The sequence below is a fragment of the Haemaphysalis longicornis genome, unplaced genomic scaffold, assembly GCF_048455015.1.
Source record: "Haemaphysalis longicornis isolate Haplotype H1 unplaced genomic scaffold, Haemaphysalis longicornis Haplotype H1 scaffold_9, whole genome shotgun sequence".
NCBI lineage: Eukaryota > Metazoa > Arthropoda > Arachnida > Ixodida > Ixodidae > Haemaphysalis > Haemaphysalis longicornis.
Genome location: NW_027526460.1, coordinates 122,209,144 through 122,229,667, shown reverse-complemented (window position 1 = coordinate 122,229,667; position 20,524 = coordinate 122,209,144). Strand labels below are relative to the sequence as shown.

At 47.8% G+C, this 20,524-nt stretch overlaps 1 protein-coding gene across 1 annotated transcript; it reads right to left on the bottom strand.

Moving 5' to 3' along the window:
• Nucleotides 1-5,099: 5,099 nt before the first annotated feature.
• Nucleotides 5,100-7,497, bottom strand: LOC144152202 (uncharacterized). Its single transcript, XM_077683433.1, has 3 exons — nt 6,656-7,497; nt 6,102-6,291; nt 5,100-5,531 (listed from the first exon to the last, which is right to left on the bottom strand). The coding sequence occupies exons 1-3, from the start codon at nt 6,804-6,806 to the stop codon at nt 5,102-5,104; spliced, it is 771 nt and encodes a 256-aa protein (XP_077539559.1). The 5' UTR covers nt 6,807-7,497; the 3' UTR covers nt 5,100-5,101.
• Nucleotides 7,498-20,524: the final 13,027 nt, after the last annotated feature.

Below are 20,524 nucleotides of genomic sequence, written 5' to 3'. Positions count from 1 at the left end.
CACTTCCTGTATACTCGTTGCAGGTACCTTTCCTCGGGAATGTGCATTCCGGACGTCGCCATGGCCTTCCGTGTCGGCAAAGAAACCGCGAGGCAGGCCATCCACCTGACTTGCCAGGTGCTGTGGGAGGAGCTGTCTCCCATATACATGAAGGTATAAATACTGAACTCTGCGATGTCGCGTCTAGTCAAGTTAAATGCACTTAATCTGACGGACAGCAAGCTTCTCACCGTTTAAAGGGTGAATGCGACCCACACCTTCACATACCGAAGTACCTTACTTTATTTTAATCAAACAACCCTGCCACCCCCCTTGCTCTTTTATGGTGGCCCTGATAATTGTGCTCTTGAGAATGTGCCTTGTCATCATGGGTCTTGCATCTGGCCATCACTCAGCAAGAATAGACGACATTTTCAAACGAATCCGGTGTCTATATGTATATATAATTTTATGCTGATTAGCAAGCTTACAGAAAGAAAAATACGGAAAACTGAAAAGATATGGGTGCATGCAGAAAAAAAATTTACAAAGCAAAGGTGAACAGTCGAACGTTCTCCTTTCAACATGCACTCAAGCGAAACCCTCACTTTCACCTCACTTTGCATGTAGTATTTAGCGCAGCACACCTTATCTTTTGTTGCAGGCGCCCCCGTCAGAGACTGAGTGGAGGGACGTTGCGAGTGGCTACTGGCAGCGGTGGCAGTTTCCAAACTGCCTGGGGGCAGTGGATGGCAAGCACGTCCAGATAAAGTGCCCCAGGAAGTCGGGAAGCCTGTACTACAACTATAAGGTAAACCATTGGGGAAAGACTTTGGAAAAGCAAAATATACACATCAACTGTAGAACGAGTTAGTAGGACTTGATTGCTGGCTAGTTGGTTCATGATGTACGAAAGAAGTAAGTTTGCACAGAAGATGCGGACGAAGAGACGAGAGGACAGGACGAGCGCTCGTCCTGTCCTCTTGTCTCTTCGTCCGCGTCTTCTGTGCAAACTTACTTCTTTCGTACGTAGAACGAGCTTCAGGAGCGGATGTTTACGGAAAAAGCAGAATCTATCAATACGACGGGCTCGCACCTTTGTTCGAAATTCTGTGCCATCGCAATGTTTTGGGTCATTCAAATTCACTGAGTGGAATGACTCGTGATGTTTTGCGGGTATGAAGAAATGTCCGTGTAGCGATTGAAGGAGGAGCCCTGGAAGACATGGTATTAGATTTGAGGGCTCGTATCGGGGCTTCTGCGGCTGCATTCCTCTACATATGGTGCGTGTTTCTTGGGGACGGGGGGAGGGACCGTGGTGGAGTGTCGGTGAGTGACGTACGTGCTGCTTCTCCCCGCGTAATGGTAGCGGCATGTAGCTGAACGTGGCTCTGTCTGCTGGTGTGAGTGTGGGAATTGGAGGCGGGATAGGATTCTTGTAGTCCCGCCCATGTATTATCGACGTCATATTGTCGTTGTTTTCGCGCAGCCATCTTTGGGGGAAGCTCCAGGGATGAATTGTAGGCTTGGGGTGTGACAATGTGGAGTTTTTCCTTTGCAGAAGTTGGGGCCAGCGAGTACGGAGTACGTAACACAGCTAGTGAGGGCAGCTTGCACGATGCCAGTCAGTGCCAGTGTAGACAAGCTGAATGGGAACTTAACACTTGAGCGGGGCAACTTCAGGTTCAACGGATGAACATCGAGCCTGGTGTCACTTCCGCAGTTCAATTTCACAGGCCCGGTGTTGAGGATGGACATCGGGTGAAGTCTTCGCCCTTGCATTCTGCGAAACTCGTTTGAGATAAGTGCAGTATATTGCACAAAAACGAAGGGAAGAGGTCACGTGAGCCAGAAGTCTGATTTCTATGTGCTAACATTCTCTTCGTACTATCATCCTCTGTGCATCCAGCCGCTGTGCCTAGCATGATCCCTGATACAGCACGTTTGTTTAGTTCGTAGTCGCAATTTTGGGCGGAGTGTCAGCGGCAGACGAACGCACGGTAGCCGACGATGCACTTGGAACGCTTTAAGATATTTCCTAGCAACGCGATATCTAGCTTTCGCGGTATTATTTTCCTCTGTAACCTTGACAGAGAGATGCGCATGACAGACACCGTGTTGCGAGATGGGGCACCTGTACCACTCTCGCGTTAAAATCTGACTTATGGCACCAACGTAGTTTCTTTAACATAGTCTCATCTACCCGCCTGGTGACACAATTTGTGGGGTGCAGTGCCACATGTGAAGTACCGGTTCTTCATTGCAGGGAACCTTCTCGATCGTTCTCATGGCCGTTGTGGACAGCCGCTACCTGTTCACGCTCGTCGACGTCGGTGCTCCTGGACGCCTCAGCGACGGGGGAATATTCAAGGACTCCCCCATCGGCCAGCGGTTGAACAAGGGCAAGCTGAACCTGCCCAGAGCACAGCAGCTCCCGGGAACGAGCACCCTGGTCCCCCATGTTTTCATTGGGGACGAGGCATTCCAGCTGAGACCCGACTTCTTGAGGCCGCTGCCGGGCACCCGAAAGCGGCCTGAAGAAGTCATTTACAACTACCGGCTCAGCCGTGCAAGGTGCGGGTTGCACTGTATAGAAGTTTCTCTTCCTCAAACAGGCCACAGACGTAGTCTGATGCTGCTATTTTTGTTCTCTCAGGTGTCATTGTGTGCGTTCTGATGCCACACACACACAAAAAAAAGCAAATACCGGTGGCATAATTTTTTTCCCTAGTAACAAGTGTGCATGCATGATTTTTTTCCGTTCGCAGGAGGTGCGTTGAAAACGCATTCGGCATCCTCGCCTCCAGGTGGTCCATCTACGACCGCCGAATCAACTTGGAGCCCGAGAACGCCGAAAACGTGGTGAAGGCCACGTGCGCGCTGCACAACTTTCTGTGCATCTCGACAGGTGCCGCTGCCCACTACTGCCCGCCCGGCTATGCAGACGTGGAAGACACGTTTGGGAACGTTCGGGAGGGAGCGTGGAGAGCAGAGGGAGGTGGAGGGGCAGCGATGTTTCAGCTGCAAGGCACAAAAGCGCGAAAGAGTGCCCAAAGTGCTGTCAGGGTTCGGGCAGAGTTTGTAAATTTTTTTTCAAACGAAGGCCAGGTGTCCTGGCAGTGGAACCTTCCTGGTGTGCATGTGGTGCAGTGAGAGGTACTCTAGTGGGCCGTGTTCAGACCAAGACAGCAATTAAGGTGTGAAGTGCAGAATTTTTTTTGGGTTTTTTTTTTTACGTGTCTACTTTAAATCGTAGCTTTATACGTACACTGTCGTGATTGGTGGCAGTACATGCATTGTGAGCTTGTTCAAGGGTGGAACAGGGTGCATGGGTTTGGGAGCAGGCAAAAGTGCCTTTTGTCGCAAGCTTGGGGCAAATGTAACAAATGTTTTGTCGCAATTTTCAGCAAATGTAACACCATTTCACAGCATATGATGCCTGCATAACCTCCCTGTTGGCAGCTGGGCCAGCCCCATCCAAGTTACGCGTTTTCTGTCTAGTATGCAGACATTGTACCGTGCATTATAACTTACCCCGACCCGGGAACACAGTACTGGTACTATATCTGGAGGTTTACACCGTGCGGAGTTATCTACCTTAGCCCCCAGCGAGTGGGCCTCATTTTCACTGTTCAAATGTAAATTCGAAGGGGATCAGATAACAGGCCTTGCTTCGGTTCCCGTAAAAAGCAGTGCCCCGCAAACAATGAACGCATGGTGACATTCCGTTAAACAAGGTGTTTGCTAGCATTTTTTCTGTAGAGCAGCGGTTTCAGTCCGTGCGATGCTGAACATAGTTTTGTCTTTGCTCATCACAGTGGTTGCGAGAGTCAATGAATTTGCGGCGTAGACTACGTACCTTGAGCTTGTTTGAACGCACGATTAATGTTGGGCCATCCCCCAATAGCAAAGCTAACGCCAAAGTTCACACGCGAAAATGAGTAATTACCCCACAGCAAAAGCGAACCGAATAAACAAGCGAGGGCTAAGCGTCCGAGAACATGTTTGTTCATGCCACTACTAAACATTGTGTGCGGCAAAGCCAGGATCGCACAAAAATGGGAGACTTATTCTATCTGCTAGTAACAAGATAAAAAAATATTTTAATTTTGTTCATTTTTTCTTGCTTATGCTGTCAGGTTATGGCAAGCAGCTGTTGTGTTACGCTGTGCCTGCGTTACTAAACTCAAATGTCCAGTGATTTTTGTGTTCTTTTTCTTATTCGTGTTTTCTCTTGCTTTCCTTTGCCTCGGTGTTTGCGCAACGATTCAACAGTGATTTGTAATGTTTTGTTCCCTGTTGGTCGTGCTACATATTTTGCTGTATTTGAAACTGCGTGGTCAGTATTTTTTGCTTCCTTAAGTGTCATGTCTTATTGTTTTGTATTTTTTCCCTGCACACTGCCATTAGTGTACGCATGGGTGGGTGAATTTGTGTTTGCGTTGTATGCCCCTAAATATGTGGGTGCTGTGGTATTGCTAGTTCATTTTACTGTATAAATGCGAATTTTATGCATGTGCGGTCTGCACTACATTTTGAATGTATACTTTTTACATGACCTGTATATTAAGGGGCGCGGACCCCCGTCAAGCCGCTTTATTGGCTTTTTGTCCACGCTCCTGACATCTGTAAGTGTGTGGATGACAAATAGATGGACACCGGCAGACCAAATTGCGCAAATGTGAAACAGAAATGCAAAGCGAAAGTGGGAGGAGGCACCTAGAGCCTGCTGCCTCATCGCTAAGCGAAAGCCAACTTTCATAGCTACACATAGACTTGATGAAACTGAAACCACAACCGCCTTGAGACCAAAAACATGATTTTTCAGCCAACTTTTCAGGCATGGCGCATAATGGCGGTTGTATCTAGCGGTTCAATTCAAGTTCGCCGCCGCAGAACGACACTGATAAACGACCTTGGCGCAGGATGGTGCAGGTATACATTTGACGCTCAACAGCGCAGCTGTTCACCCCTTATTTTTATTGTGACTGACAACTGAATGTACGAACAAGGCAAAATATAAGTATTTATTGTCAACAATAAAAAGTTCCTTCCCATCAACGTGGTGCGTCTGCTGTAATTAAGCCCATATGTTACAGGTAAGTCATCTCAAAATTAAGTGCTACACAGTGCTGGAGCCGGCTGCCTCCTCTAAGAATTTGTTGGCACATCTCAACAGTTCCATTTGCATTCTGTCGCGCAGGTTCTCCGGACACCGCCTAATTTTTGCTGCTATTAGCAGGCCGCAGTACTCCGACTCGTCAGGCTTCGTTGAGATCACCCTCGTTAGCTCCTCAATTTCCGCGTCAAACTGCTGCGGCCTTTTTCGTTTCTTGGAAGAAGCAGTGAGCACTGGCAGAGTGGGGCCAGTTGCCACCACCTCCACGTCGCATTGTGCTGGCACATCGTTGCGCTCCATCCACACAGTCGCCGTTTCTTGCTCGCCATCTTCATGGTACATGGCAGCAAAAATCTGCTGCGCCTCCGTGGGCTCTTCACTCAGCTCTCCAACGCTGTCCTCATCGGGCAGCGGCTCCAGGTTTCCCGATGTCCTGAAACAACAACTCCATCTTTTGTTTTTTCATTTCTTCCTTTCGGCATATGAGAGTAGATTCAACGAATGGAAAGGGAATGAGGTGTGGAAGGGAGGGAAAGAGGTGTATGAAAATCAGATGAGAGAAAGCAAGAAGAGCGATCGAGTGTAAAGGCATGCAGTTCAGTGCGGAAATTTCATGACGTGTAACAATTGTCCTTCATCCAGTGGTTGTGGTCATCCCATTTACACAACTGGGGACCAGCCTGTCTTAGCCCATTGTCCCTATCTGGACACATCCACAAAAGACGCTTGGCATCGGTCTGAGCTGGGACAGGTATTCGGTACAAGATTTTTTTTTTCCTTGGGTGAGGGTACCTAAACCTGGGGGCCATACCGGGTGGGAAAAAATCGCTCTCGTACGCCTCAATAGTCGTTTTCTGAGACAAATTGAACTTTTTTTAACTACTCCATTATATAAGCACCATTTGGAATGATCCATTTAACGTGTGAACCTTACAGAAGGCAATCAACATGCCACCTAGGTGTGCAGCAGGTTTTTTCGGAAATACCGTTTTCCTAAACTTACTTCCGGCTGGTGACGGTATCCTTTAGAAACATTAGCCTGTCATAGTATTTCCACTTCGTGTCTTTTTCATCGCTGTCGGGGAATTCGGCCTCTTCAGCTGCCGCGCCGCTCTTCAGGACGGGGTTTCTGATCTTGAAAATTCTCCTGAACGCGTCTTTGAGGTTTTTCCACCGTCTCTTGAGTTTGGGCACTGCGAAAATAAAATGCAAAAATGATCAGCGTGGGAGCAAAGTATATCATCGTAGTATGAGATCGTGTTCGGCGAGCCCGTACATAATTTATAATTTCGCACTCGGGTATGTGCGGCCAATCACATTTATGCCATTATGCCTATCACTTGTAGTTAAAATAAATAAAACAAGCCTTGCGAGATGTGGAATGCACGCGTACGCATCTCGAAGCACGAAAACATAGCGCCACCACAAGGGCGCAGGTTAAACATGACGAAAGGAGTAGGCTAACTTCAATGCAGTGTGGCGGTAGCCGTGATTAAAACTAGTGTATGCCGTGCAGTTCATTTTTAATGGAAGATATCGGTTGTTCGAGTCCCTTACCTGTTGTTCGGAGCAACAGCGCGATGCGGCACCATTCAACGTCTTTCCTTTGTTGGTTCTTGTAGGTGGGAAGGGCCAGGTTCCATAATATCGGGGTCTTTTCCACTTCTTCAATTAACTTGTCATTGAAAGTTGGCCGTGAGTTTGCCATTATGCACAGCTCTTCATAATCCTACGCTCGCCGCAGCAGACAACAAAAATGCGCGCCGGTAGCGGGCCAGTAGCAAGCGGTGGAAGCGCAAAGGCTCACGGTAACGTCGTCTGCTCCTGCCCGAGCGCTCCTGGCCTTCCGCCCGCCAGCGACTTTCACGAGCGCGTGTACGCGTTGCCTGTCTGTTGTCACCGAAAGAAAACGCTCAAACAGCGCGCCTTCAACGGTAACTACGATGGATGCTACCAGGGGCGTCTCAGAAAGGTAACAACTTTGTGACAAAATACGCAACACGCACACGCGCGTGAAAGCCGCCGGCGGACGGTATGCCAGCGCAGCTCTAGAACCGGAAGTCGCGGGAGCAGACGACGTGCCCCGTCAGCCTTTGCGCTTCTCTACCCCTTCCGGGCGACGCGATTTTTTTGTTTTGTTTTTTTGGCAGGCCAAAACCGAGCGATACGCCAAAAGTTAGCGACAGACGATCGCTGCGCCAGCCCGATCTTGCCGCTTGTCGCTGTCGCCGGTGGCATCGCTCGCAAAAAACGCTTCATGTGGTTATGCTGGCGACAAGCGATTTTTATTTCACCATGTTAGAATCACGCGTTGCGACTAAGATTAGCGACGGAGGGTCGCGGCGAAAAACAGATTTTGTCGCTTGTCGCTGTCGCTTGTCGCATCGCTAGCAAAAATCGCTCCATGTGGTTACGCCTTAAGTGCGTGCATCAACGAAAGACGCAGACAATTTGACGGCAACGCCAACTTTGTGGTAACTGCACTGTATGTAGTTCTCAATCCGGTGTGCGCTTCGTGAAAACAAAACGTACTGACATTGGCAGCTAGGACGAATTTACGCTACTCCAAGTTTGTTTCGCATTTGATATTTAAGGAATTCACAGTGAAGTTTTAAGTATAGTGAAATTCTCGTCTGCTGTTAATACACGGATTCTACGGTTCTACGGAAAGAAAACGGATAGCCTCCATGACTTTCCGCTGAAATCTCATCCTTACCACACCACGACTAATAAATTTGATATCAATATATGTAGTCCTTAATTAACTGGGATGATGGTCTATCGCAAGTTACAAACAAACATGCCTGTGCCTGCGTGTGTGCGGGTGTGCGTGCGTGCACGTGTGTGAGTGAGCGTGCGTGTGTGCGCGTGTGTGTTTGTGCGTGCGCGTGAGAGCGTGAGTGTGCGTGTGTGTATACTTCTTGGACTGCGCCCCGCTCAACGGAGCTACATACAGCGCCACTCGCCATCCACCTTCTCACAGGAGAATTGCACTGATTTTTCTTACGTTCCCGCATGTTTTTTTTTTTGCGCTTGCGTACGGTGGCTACGCATTATTATTTCAGACATGTTCATTTGATTGATTGATTGTAAGGTCTAACGCGCGGACGCAACGCAGGCGATGAGGCGCGCCGTATTGAAGGGCTCGGGATTAATTTTGACCACATTAGGGTCTTTAACGTGCGCCCAAATCTCGTACACACGGGCGTTTTTGCTTTTCGCCTCCATCACAGAAGCGGCCGCCACGGCCGGCAATCGAACACGCGACCTCGTGCTCAGCAGCACAACGCCTTAGCCACAGCCATATTGACTTGCATTGCACGATTGAAAGCAAAGTGTTCTCAGTCGGCAGCATTTGTATCATACCCTCCACAAACAAAAGATGTCTACATTATGTGTAGATGTGTATATTAAAGGTTTATTGTGTGCGCAGTCTTTTACTTAGCGTACTGTTCCCAAACACAATAAAACTGCGAGTATGCACAGCCCCCGCTACCACTAGACACGAAAAGAAAAGGTAACTTAAGCGCAATTCCGAACTGCTGTTCTAGTTTCCAAACCCGTGTAATTACAATAGAGCCGTTTTAAGTTCGTAAAACAGTGGCATGGTGGGTTATGCAAATTAAGCGCATCGCGTTTATTGTATTCCAGATAGTATGCATCTCTGAACGTAAAAAAGGGTAAAGTTGTATCAACAACAAGAAATAATTTAATTTCCATGTTTTTAAATTGTAAGTACAGATGTTCCTCATTCATGCAGCGCCGGCTTCCCGAAGAACAGGCTGTCGCCCTTACGACTTTTGCAAGACTTGTGCTCTGTACCTGAAATTCAAGCTGAAATATTCTTCCACGAACACAAAGTGTCGCTGTCCCTCATTTTTACGGACGAGGTTGGTTCGAAGTTTTCAGTGCGCGCACCCCGTTTTAAAGAAATTATTGTACATCGCAACGTCGTTATAACAAAAGTGTGTAGGAAACTGGCCGACAATTTTAAGCCTGCAGCTGTGCCATAACTACAGAACAAGAAAGCGTTAGCTGACTTTTGGCTGTGCTTGTGATATATTAAACCTTTAAACTTCCACTATTTGTACTGTAGAACGATGTCAACAAAATAAATGACAACCAGGCGGCCGCTGAAACTATTTCACTTTATCAGTGTTTTTTTTTTTTACTCTGTCTGTTTGTTTACGGATTTCAACAACTACTAAGTTTTCACCGATTAAGTAACCATTTGTTTTAACCTCTGGTGTTTGTTTATAAAACGTGTAGTCAAAAGTTGTAGTTTCATCCGTACGACGATTAACCTTGCTTGTGCAGTATTTTTTTATGTTTCGTACATACTCTAGGGGTTTGAATTTGTGAATGGTTTACTTCATATTTTGCTCCATACTGCAGTTTTATTACCAACTATTATTACAGTATTAAAATAATTTTCCAAGTTCGGTTGTACATATATTTGCAGTTTTGAAAATCAAACCCTTTTGTTTTAAAGCGAAGCTTTCTTCGTCTTACTGACGGCGACCGTACGCGAAAGCGCACTACAGGAAAGCCAAATTTATTTGGCTATGATGACGATAATCGTGGGTAAAGTGAAAAGTGGCTGAACCGCAGCGATTAAAGTCCACGCCTCAAAAGCTTCGATTTTCAACCGTTTTGGTCGTTATTCAAATGGGCATTTGAATTTTTAAGCAGCCAATGCTGTTTAGGTTGGCAGTTGAGCCGGCGAACGTGCGCAGAAAAAAATTGCCGAGCAAGTTATCGTTCCCGCCGACACCGCTCGATCTTGGAGAACACTCTGTCCGCGCGTGCCAGTCATGGAGAACTTTCAGCGGCAAGTTGGGAAATCCGTGTGAGGTGCAAAAAGCCTGGTCTCCAACGAAGGGAGAGATGGGGCGACAAAATAAGAGTGTCATTCCCGAAGGAGAGGAAGCGCGGCGCGAAAGCCGCTTGCGCCGCGGCTACTTGAAAACGGAGGCGACGACTTTGGTCCAATTCCGAATATTGCGCCGGTGAAGCAGCGGTGAAACGTCAGCGAGTTGCAGGAGATCCGGACTTAGGAGCCTACGTGAATTGTAGGTACAGCCGGTAAAACGCTTGTCTATAACAGCGATTTCAACTTCAACCAGCTACATCCGAAAACTGCCGAAACATACTCGTTCCAAACATGTCGGAGGCCAAAGCGAAGGGGTAAGACTTCAGAATTCCGCAGTAGTGTTATTCAAATCCCGCTCCGGCGGGGCAGGATAGGGCTGAGAGTACGAACGCTGTGTTATAGACAAGCCTTTTAACGGCTGTACATTAATGACCCAGAGTTAATTGCTCTTGACCTGATCTTGAAGCATAACCTCGCAAAAAACTTGGCCGAGTCTTCATAACCAGGCATATACTTAGCCGAACCCAGAATAAGCTAGATGGGACGCAAGCTTCGCTGTTTTCCCAGCCTTCGCGCCACCAGTGCGAAGGTGTCCATATTTTTGTGTTATCATTCTGCATTGGGCTATCAGCGTAACTGGGGCGTTGTTTCGCATGTGACCCCATTATGTAAAATACGCTTTCAGGAAGGCATTTAGGGACACTGTAAATAAATAAATAAGTAAATAAACGTGGTGAGCTTTTAGGGCAATAACTTTGCGTTCCGGATTACTTTTTGTGTGTATATCCATGCGTGTGGGCTCATGTTTTGTATACGTTTTTACCTATTTTCTCTGAAATACCCTCCGTTCAATGAAACTGTTTAGCCGTCAGAAATAAAGATACATTCAAACAGGGTAAGACAGCCTTCATTCATCTAGCCTGTTTAGACGTTCATATGGGTTGTGTAGATATTTGGTCAACAAAAGATGCGTCACGTCCAATATGTCACCTCCTATCTCGCGTGGTCATCAATAGGCCGTGATTTTATTTTTCTGTACTTTGATTGTGTCGACGTTAAAGTGAGTTGTGATTTTTACAAGTACTAATGCGTCGATTTTGTTATGAGCGGCATTCGTCGTTTTCGCTGTTGGCAGTACAAATATGTTCGGGCATGAAATACTTACTTATTTGAGCTAAAATTTATCTTTCTCAGGAATGCGATCTCACTTTTTGCTAAGTATGCATTCGGTTATTATAAGCACATGTCTTGATATGTCACTATCAAAGTGGTAATCGTCGTTGGATTCTTTTGCGAAATGAACAAATTCTCGCAAATTTGCCTGAAGCCATTCATCGTAACTTTTTTTATTATTGCCTATGCTATTTTGCTCAGATTCTACAAAACAAAAGAAACACTGCAAATTTTCACAGCGGTTGCAAACATAAAAGAAATAGTCCAGTTCGGAAGAAAAGCTTAGAAAAGCTGTTGCCATCTGTCAAAATACTGGCTAGCGTGCACAAACATTCCTATCTCGAAGCGCGCTATCCGCGCCACTAAAATTGCGCAGTTAATTCGTTCTGAACAACCCTCCAAATTGTTTATTTCAAGCGTAATCACAGGTGAAAATGGCGCAGAGCGAGAGTGTCCTGCAAAACACCAGCACGAAAAGATTGAAAACGGCAAGCAAGGTGGAGGAAGGAACTGGAGCGTTTGGCCTTAAAGGGGCCCTGAAAGGCATTTTGAGCACACTAAATGAACTAGCGCAACCGTTAGATTGGGTGGTCAACGTCCTCTGTGCCAAGTATTACTCTTTACGCGCAGCGGAAAGCTCACACTTTTGTTGCGAAGTTTGTCGTTTTTTTCTCACCCTTTCCTTCGTGTTTTTGGACGCCGCCATCTTCACATGTCTACATCATCGATTCCCAGATGTTCGTCATGAGCTAGACACCCTGCTATTGGGCGGCTTTTTCACGCACTTCCGGCAAAGAGATGAGTCGTCTGCTCAGCGTCGGCTCACCGGCTTATCTGCCAGCGGAGTGCCGGAGTGCTTGGGCATTTTACGACAAACGAAACAAGTGTAAAACAAACGCTTAACCGTTTGTATTGAATGCAACACGGCCATAACACGACATTGATATTCTGTTACCTGAGTACGTTCCATAAAGAAAGCGTTGAAGCCCCGTGGCACTTCTTTCGTGCAACCCCAGAGAACGCCCTGAGCCGAATGCCCGGGTTTGACGCATACATTTTATTCAACTTCAAAACAATCCAGACATGCTTTTTTAACGAACAAAACGTCACAACATGCGACGCAAGTCTGAACCGCGATTGAGAGACCATGGGTTTCCTCCTCCTGCCCATCGTAAATTCGGCACTCCCCTCGCGCGCGCTTTGCGGGGACGAACAGCAAGTCACTTAACTCTGGCGCACAAGCCGATGGCTTTTAGCCACGCACACTGCACATACCCCATGCGAGGTTGAGTCGTACGTCGCTCGAGAAAGATAATCCAGACCATGGGGAGCACTATCCACCCGCAGAAGCACAGCAGCGCATTTCATCGCGAAACAAAGGCGTCCACAACACACACACCATCGCCTCCTGTAATGCCAAACGCATCTCGCACTTCCCAATGGGAATGAATGATACGCCTGCAGTGCCCACATGTCGCGAGGTGGGGCCCCGAGCTGAACCGGGATCACGGAACCGTAACTGACTTCTAAGCGGTTTGTGCCTTGTTGCCAAGGCAACCGATGTTTGAGATTGTCAACGAAATGGCGCTCGCTCCAGCGCTAGAAAGCTCAGAGCCGCGGCGGAGAATGTTTTGCCAACGTTGCCGCTCTCCACCACGCGTCGCCCCAAGATGAACTGGTCACATGATTGAAGCGTTTTGTGCACGGGTTCTGTATCGGTTTAATATGACTTTTTCACGTGCCGCCGGCAGGAATTACCACCGCCGCAAAATAAGACCCGGCACCAGCGGGGCCACATCTGATACGGCGCTTTTTGGATAAACAGTGCGCGGTGCATCAAGGGAACGAGCGCACTAAAGTCCCTCGATAAACGCCGATCGAGGGACTTTAGTGCGCACGACCCTCCCCCGGCGGCTTCGAGTTCGCCGCCGATGAAAAGTCATGTGCCGCCAGCAACGTACACCGCGAAAGGGCAAGGCGAGGCCGCCGCATACATGCGGCCAGATTTTTCGTTCGCTTTTCCAGCCTTGAGCGGTGGAGTGCGGGATTCATGGTGTCGACAAAGCTTGCCCGTAGCAGACGACAGTCTGATCAGCGCAATAGCGGAAGTACGTCACCGCTGCGGAGCGCAGCATCATGGGAGGCAAGGCTCGCGCACCGTCAACAGCGGAGAGAAGTCGAAAGGAGGAGGAAACGCGAAGCGACGATAATGCGCGGTTTTTTATTTACGATTTCTCAGCTAATACTCATCGCTTTAACAAAATTCTTGCGGGAGGAGATTGCAAATGCATTGCTTTATTTGGGTATATGTACATCCATGCATCGGCGGAAGGTATTTCAGGACCCCTTTAAGCGCTTGCAGAGACAAGGCGAGGGAGAGAGGCGGCTCCGTGTTGTCGCGCCAAACGGGCGCCGCCTGAGTTTAGCGCGGGTTCCTCAAGGAGACGAGTCGCCTTGCGCCCGTATCCCTCCCAGTCCTCCTCCCTAAATGGCGCCAGCGTGCCACAGAGCAAAAGCGCAGCTTGATCCTAAAGTGCACCGTCATGCGCAAGCCCGCACCGGGCACCGAGACAAGTTCACGTCGAAAGTTTATACAAAATAACGGGGAGTATAAGTCATCGGACACGCACACGTACGCACGCGCACGCACACTCGCATGCACACACAAGCCCGCACGCATGCACACAAGCACGAACACGCACGAAACACACACGAGCAGAGGCACGCTCGCACGCACAAAACGCACATGCACGCTCACACACACCAACGCTCTTGAACACGCACACGCACGCACACACATACGAACTCGCAAGCATGCGCGTTTGCCTTAAAATGGACTCCTGGGCCACGGCCGCTCGATGGAAACTAGGTCTAGTTTCCATCGAGCGGCCGTGCCTGGGCCCTGTCAAGCTCGACGCGTAGCTTTTAGCCCAAGAGGCCATCCAGTTCTGTATAGTTTCTGGAACATAAAATTGTATGTATGTATGTATGTATGTATGTATGTATGTATGTATGTATGTATGTATGTATGTATGTATGTATGTATGTATGTATGTATGTATGTATGTATGTATGTATGTATGTATGTATGTATGTATGTATGTAGAAATAATACTTTGGAGAGGGTAGCGGCCTCAGACCTTTGCCAACGTTTCGACAAGGAGACTTGTCTTTTTCAAGGCATCAGGGTTCATCTCTGGCACACTGTTTTATAGATCCAGATTGAGTTGGAGAGAAAGGGGGAGGTCGTTAAAAGCGTGGCCGGAAGGAGGACAGCAGAGTGGGTCAACGCTCGGTTGAAAGGGGCGAAATAGTGAGAGAGAAAGGGAGGTGTGGTTCTTGTGGCAGGACCTTGCAGTAGAGAAAGAGGGAAGACTACGCGAGAGTCGGAGAAAACAGGGGGGAACGGCTTAAGCTGGGCTGTGGTGTGGCCGGGCGACCTCAAAGGAGGCTTCCGGGAAGATCGGGGACGAGAGGGGCGTCTTGGGGGGGAAATTACAAGGTTACTGAACTGTGTGCAAGAGAGAAAACTCGTAAACAGCAACAGCCCGTATAGTTTGAAGAATTCCGACTGCGGAGGTCAGTTTTCACAGAAGAATAGAAGGGGTATGCGCGGGTGCAACTCACGCGGAGCTTTGCGGTACATGCAAGAACTTCTTTTCTGTTTTTTTTTTTTTGTGTGTGTGTGTGTGTAAAGTAGGTAGTAAGACGAAATGCCGAAGGTCGCGGGAGACGCGTCCGCGTGGTATGTCGAAATCGGCTTGGAGCAACACAGAAAAAAAAAGAAAAAAAGGGGGGGGGGGTAAGAAATGCACAAAAATTGTATTCAAGTATCAGCATTGGGGATGGGCAGGGGCAGGAATATTGCGAATGGAGATGCCCACTTTTTGTAAGAGCATTATTTTTCTGTTCGATTCAGATACCGTAAGGTTTCTAAGCTGCCTTTGGAAGCATTGATTCCAGCCGGCTCCAGGCAGTTGAATTTATGGATTAAGTACGATTCTCTGTATTTCCGGTCCCTTGGAGACTTAAAGTTTGACTGCAGAATATAGAGCTTAAGATCATCGAAATTGTGGTTCGGCTGGTTGAAGTGTTGCGCGACTGCTATGGAGGCACTGTTATGAGTGTCGGCCCGATGTCCATTCAGGCGTAAGTTCATAGGTTGACTCGTTTCTCCAATGTACTGCTTTTGACAGAATGAGCATTCTAGCATATACACAATGTTAGAAGAATTGCAAGTGAAGCTGGAATTAATCTTGTGAACGTATTGGCTGGCAGTGCTATTGACAATGAAATCTGTCTGCAGATGTTTGCAGGTCTTGCATCTAGGGCGGAGGCAAGGGCTGATGACTGGTTCTTGGGAAGCTCTAATTTTGGCATGCACTAAAATGTCTTTAAGGTTCTTGTTTCTTCTGTAGGTAACTCTTGGGGCTTCCGGAAACGTCTTTTTAAGTCGGTCATTGCTGGCTATAATGGGGTAGTATTTCCGAAGGATGTTGTTTATGTTAGGGAGCGCGTTTGAGAATTTGGTTATTAAGGCTGGTGGCCGGGCGCTTTCGTTTCGACATTGTTGCTTGAGCACTTCGTCCCTTTCTAGCTTGGATGCTCTTTCGTAAGCCATATCCAGCGAGCTCACCGGGTGATTCCTGCTTGCCAGGGTGGACTTTAGTTCATTAAGGTGTTTTATATAGTCTGTGTTATCACTGCATACTCTTCTTAGTCTGGTAGCCTGTCCTACAAAGATACCCTGTTTGCAGTGTCGTGGGTGATGACTAGTGTAGTCTAGGTACTGTTGCCTGTCCGTTGGTTTCCTATAAAGTGTGGTTTTCAGTTTACCATTGTCAAGAACAACAGTGGTGTCTAGGAAGTTCACTTGTTTATCCGAGTACTGGCATGAGAACTTAATGGTCGGATGCGAAGAATTAAGATGCGAAATGAAACTATATGCTAGAATGCTCATTCTGTCAAAAGCAGTACATTGGAGAAACGAGTCAACCTATGAACTTACGCCTGAATGGACATCGGGCCGACACTCATAACAGTGCCTCCATAGCAGTCGCGCAACACTTCAACCAGCCGAACCACAATTTCGATGATCTTAAGCTCTATATTCTGCAGTCAAACTTTAAGTCTCCAAGGGACCGGAAATACAGAGAATCGTACTTAATCCATAAATTCAACTGCCTGGAGCCGGCTGGAATCAATGCTTCCAAAGGCAGCTTAGAAACCTTACGGTATCTGAATCGAACAGAAAAATAATGCTCTTACAAAAAGTGGGCATCTCCATTCGCAATATTCCTGCCCCTGCCCATCCCCAATGCTGATACTTGAATACAATTTTTGTGCATTTCTTACCCCCCCCCCCTTTTTTTCTTTTTTTTTCTGTGTTGCTCCAAGCCGATTTCGACATACCACGCGGACGCGTCTCCCGCGACCTTCGGCATTTCGTCTTACTACCTACTTTACACACACACACACACACAAAAAAAAAAACAGAAAAGAAGTTCTTGCATGTACCGCAAAGCTCCGCGTGAGTTGCACCCGCGCATACCCCTTCTATTCTTCTGTGAAAACTGACCTCCGCAGTCGGAATTCTTCAAACTATACGGGCTGTTGCTGTTTACGAGTTTTCTCTCTTGCACACAGTTCAGTAACCTTGTAATTTCCCCCCCAAGACGCCCCTCTCGTCCCCGATCTTCCCGGAAGCCTCCTTTGAGGTCGCCCGGCCACACCACAGCCCAGCTTAAGCCGTTCCCCCCTGTTTTCTCCGACTCTCGCGTAGTCTTCCCTCTTTCTCTACTGCAAGGTCCTGCCACAAGAACCACACCTCCCTTTCTCTCTCACTATTTCGCCCCTTTCATCCGAGCGTTGACCCACTCTGCTGTCCTCCTTCCGGCCACGCTTTTAACGACCTCCCCCTTTCTCTCCAACTCAATCTGGATCTATAAAACAGTGTGCCAGAGATGAACCCTGATGCCTTGAAAAAGAGAAGTCTCCTTGTCGAAACGTTGGCAAAGGTCTGAGGCCGCTACCCTCTCCAAAGTATTATTTCTATCTGGTGACCATCTTCAAAGCCCTCTCGTTCCCTGTATGTATGTATGTATGTATGTATGTATGTATGTATGTATGTATGTATGTATGTATGTATGTATGTATGTATGTATGTATGTATGTATGTATGTATGCATGTATGTATGTATGTATACCCTAACATGGGGGGGCTTCACCAGTACTATAGAAATCGTTGGCTCTGTGCATTTTGTCTCTAAGAATGCTCACTGACGATCGTAGTTGCTGAAACAGACTTTGGGGCAACATGTAACACTTCACGTCTGTTCCATTCAGTACATGGAACTCCTGGTACACGAAGAGATCTTCCCACTTCCTCCAGGGACGGAATTCCTCCAGAAGCGGAGTTGTGTCAGTTTAAAAAATGTCCTTTTCGCGTCCATTGCAGCCATTAGGTAGTATCACTTGCAAGCCCTATAACCACTGATGCCCACAGAAAGAGATGACCCGCCTTCATTGTGCACCCGGGCCGTCATTTACAGCCAATCAGTCGCTCGAAATTGACACTTTAAAATCCATATAAAATGGAGAAAACTGGAAATTCTCCACCAGGTTTCGTTTATTGACCTTCCGTGGTGGCTCAGTGGCTAAGGCCTTGCGCTGCTGAGCACGATGTGGTGGGTTTGATTCCCGGCCACGGCAGCCGCTTTTTAATGGAGGCGACAAGCAAAAACACCAGTATGTACGAGATTTTATCGAGTGTTAAGATCGCCAGGGGGTGAAAATTAATCCGGATCCCTCCACTACGGTGCGATTCATCGCCTGCGTTGCGTCTGCGCGTTAAGCCCCACAATCAATCAATCAATCAATCAATCAATCAATCAATCAATCAATCAATAAATCAATCAATCAATCAATCAATCAATCGTTTACTGAGATTCCAACGTATTCCGCATTACTACTCCTCAAATGGGGTAGCGGAAAGAGAAACAGCACTTTTTAGCGCGGCGCACTATGTGGCAGCGCGTACACCGCGGAACAATAATGTATACATATAGGAGGCAAAACACACATTCGCTTATAGCAGGTGGGCGACCAGATGATGCCACAACGCAAACAAGGAAGACGAAGCTTCGAAGCTGCGGTGATGAACATTAGAGCGGCACCTGATGGACGAGATGATAGAGGTCACGCCACGTTTTGGTTCCGCAGCGGAATGCCGATGTGCTCCCGTAACAGATGCGGGTGCAGTAACCAGCGCCAAGGGCTTGTGACGTTGTCTGGACGCCCCAGAAATCGAAGTTCCCCATCCTGTGCTGTTTCCTCATCCGCAGCCTACACTGCACCCCTTCCATCGCAGGTGACTGCTATCCCGACGGCCGGGACTATGCGCTGGAGCAACGGTCGGTGTTCAAATTCCAAGCGCGGGGCGAGCGATGGGAGGGGGCCACCGACATGCTGCACTACCGATCCCACCTGGGCGCCGTGGTGGCTCTCGAGAAGACCATCCTCGTCGGGGGAAAAGGACGACAAGGAAGCGTGAGTGAAAGGGCAATCATTCTCCATTTTGTCTTTTTTTCTTGCTGGGAACAGTTTAAGTGTCCATGAAGACAGAATGCAACTTAGTTCAGATGGATAGAACTAGTAGTCGGTAACTTACTCCTCTCAATTCAGGAAAATGTTTGTTATAAGAAAAAAAAACTGGAGAATGATTAAAAATTCCAATTTCGCGCTACACTGACGTAATATGGACAGTACTCATGTATTATAGGCCAGCAATAAAAAAATGCAAGGAAGCTTGCACTACCGCGCAAGACTTGTAATGCGAAGCTGTTGTAGGTGATCATTGACGGACGCAAATTTGAGTTTTATTGTCGGTTTTGTGTCGTGGTTGACGTCGGCGACATGACATTTCAATCACCTTATGTTAAGCAAAGCCAGGTGAGTTCATCTTTTTGTCGACGTTTTCGCATGCCTCTATGCGCCCGGTACAACCTACAAAATCCGGTTATTTTCTGATGAACCGAACGGCCACAATAATAATCGGAGATCTCTACAAAAAAAAACGTTAGCATCCGAACAAAGCACGCCACAGGGCGCCGTACGCTCTCCAACCCTTTTAGTATAGCCATGATGAAGGTCCCATTATTCCTGCTTGAGTTTGAATGCATCTATCGTGCTAGTTATGCCGCCGACGTTCTGATTTAGACCAACAGGGATCGGATGGCGAGATACAGGAGACATTTCAGAGCTCCATACGCACAGTGCAACAATAAGCACAAGCGAATGGGCTCCAAAGCGTGTCGGAGAAATCGGAAAGAGCTCTAGTTATACTCCCGCCACAAGGAATCACATGTGAGCAGCCCCAGACGAGACTCAGTTTGTACGGGCAACAGATCGCCATTATCGACCGAGCACGCATCCTTGGCTTGCATATAGAGCAAAACAGGGAGAGCGGATGCACAGTTCAGCAACTCATACAACCATCACCCCAAATAATGACAACGGTCGGCCTAATTACCAAGAGACATCACGGGCTTAAGGAACACAGATTGAAGGCGGGCCAGTTGGTACATAACTAACTTATAAAACAGCGCTAGAAACAGGACTACAGAAAGGGCACACAGACAGCACCCTGTCTGTGTGCCCTTTCTGTATTCCTGTTTCTAGCGCTGTTTTATAAGTAAGTTAAGTAAGTGGGCTTAAGGAGCCAGACGTGACGCGGCTTATTCACGGCCTAGTTATTTATCCGGATCACCTACTCAGCTCCGTGTCCTGAGATCAAGATTGCCGAGGCTATTTTTTGCATGGCTTATAAAGAAACTCAAGTCCTATCACCCACCGCAGCAACTGCCACTCTCCTCTCCTTAGGCGTCTACAACACGATGGAGGGGCATGTCAAAGCACGCCTTATAAGCGAGCCTAAACATCTCGCACTTATTCTTACAGGCATACGACTTCAATATTCCACCAATGCTGGAGGTCGCACCGCGATGGAGACTTTATGCCTCGAGCTGAGAAAGAAACTCGATGAGGCACCAATACCCGACCACCATACAGATGGACGATCGGCTAGAGCCTACTATATTGATTCAAAGTTCGGCAGTCACCCAGATTCCAAGTTCATTGACGCAGCAAAGTAGAGCATCGGCCACCGATTGCCATTTCCGTCATCGACGCTTGCCTGCCGGACAGCTTCGCTTCCGTCAACACAAGAAGGCCAACAGAAACAGCCAGAGCCACTGCAATCGTATCCACCACGTCAGCAGAAAACACGCACCCCTGATCACGGACTCTCAGGCCGCCTGCCGGAGCTAGGCAAAGGGCGAGGTTTATTCTATAGCGCACCGCATTCTGGCCAGCAAGCCGCC

Excerpts from the sequence above, each read along its gene's own strand:
- LOC144152202 (XM_077683433.1), bottom strand. The coding sequence starts at position 6,806 with ATGGCAAACTCACGGCCAACTTTCAATGACAAGTTAATTGAAGAAGTG. Across the intron at positions 6,292-6,655 it reads GCTGTTGCTCCGAACAACAG|TGCCCAAACTCAAGAGACGG; the intron begins GTAAGGGACTCG and ends TTATTTTCGCAG. Across the intron at positions 5,532-6,101 it reads GATACCGTCACCAGCCGGAA|GACATCGGGAAACCTGGAGC; the intron begins GTAAGTTTAGGA and ends TTGTTGTTTCAG.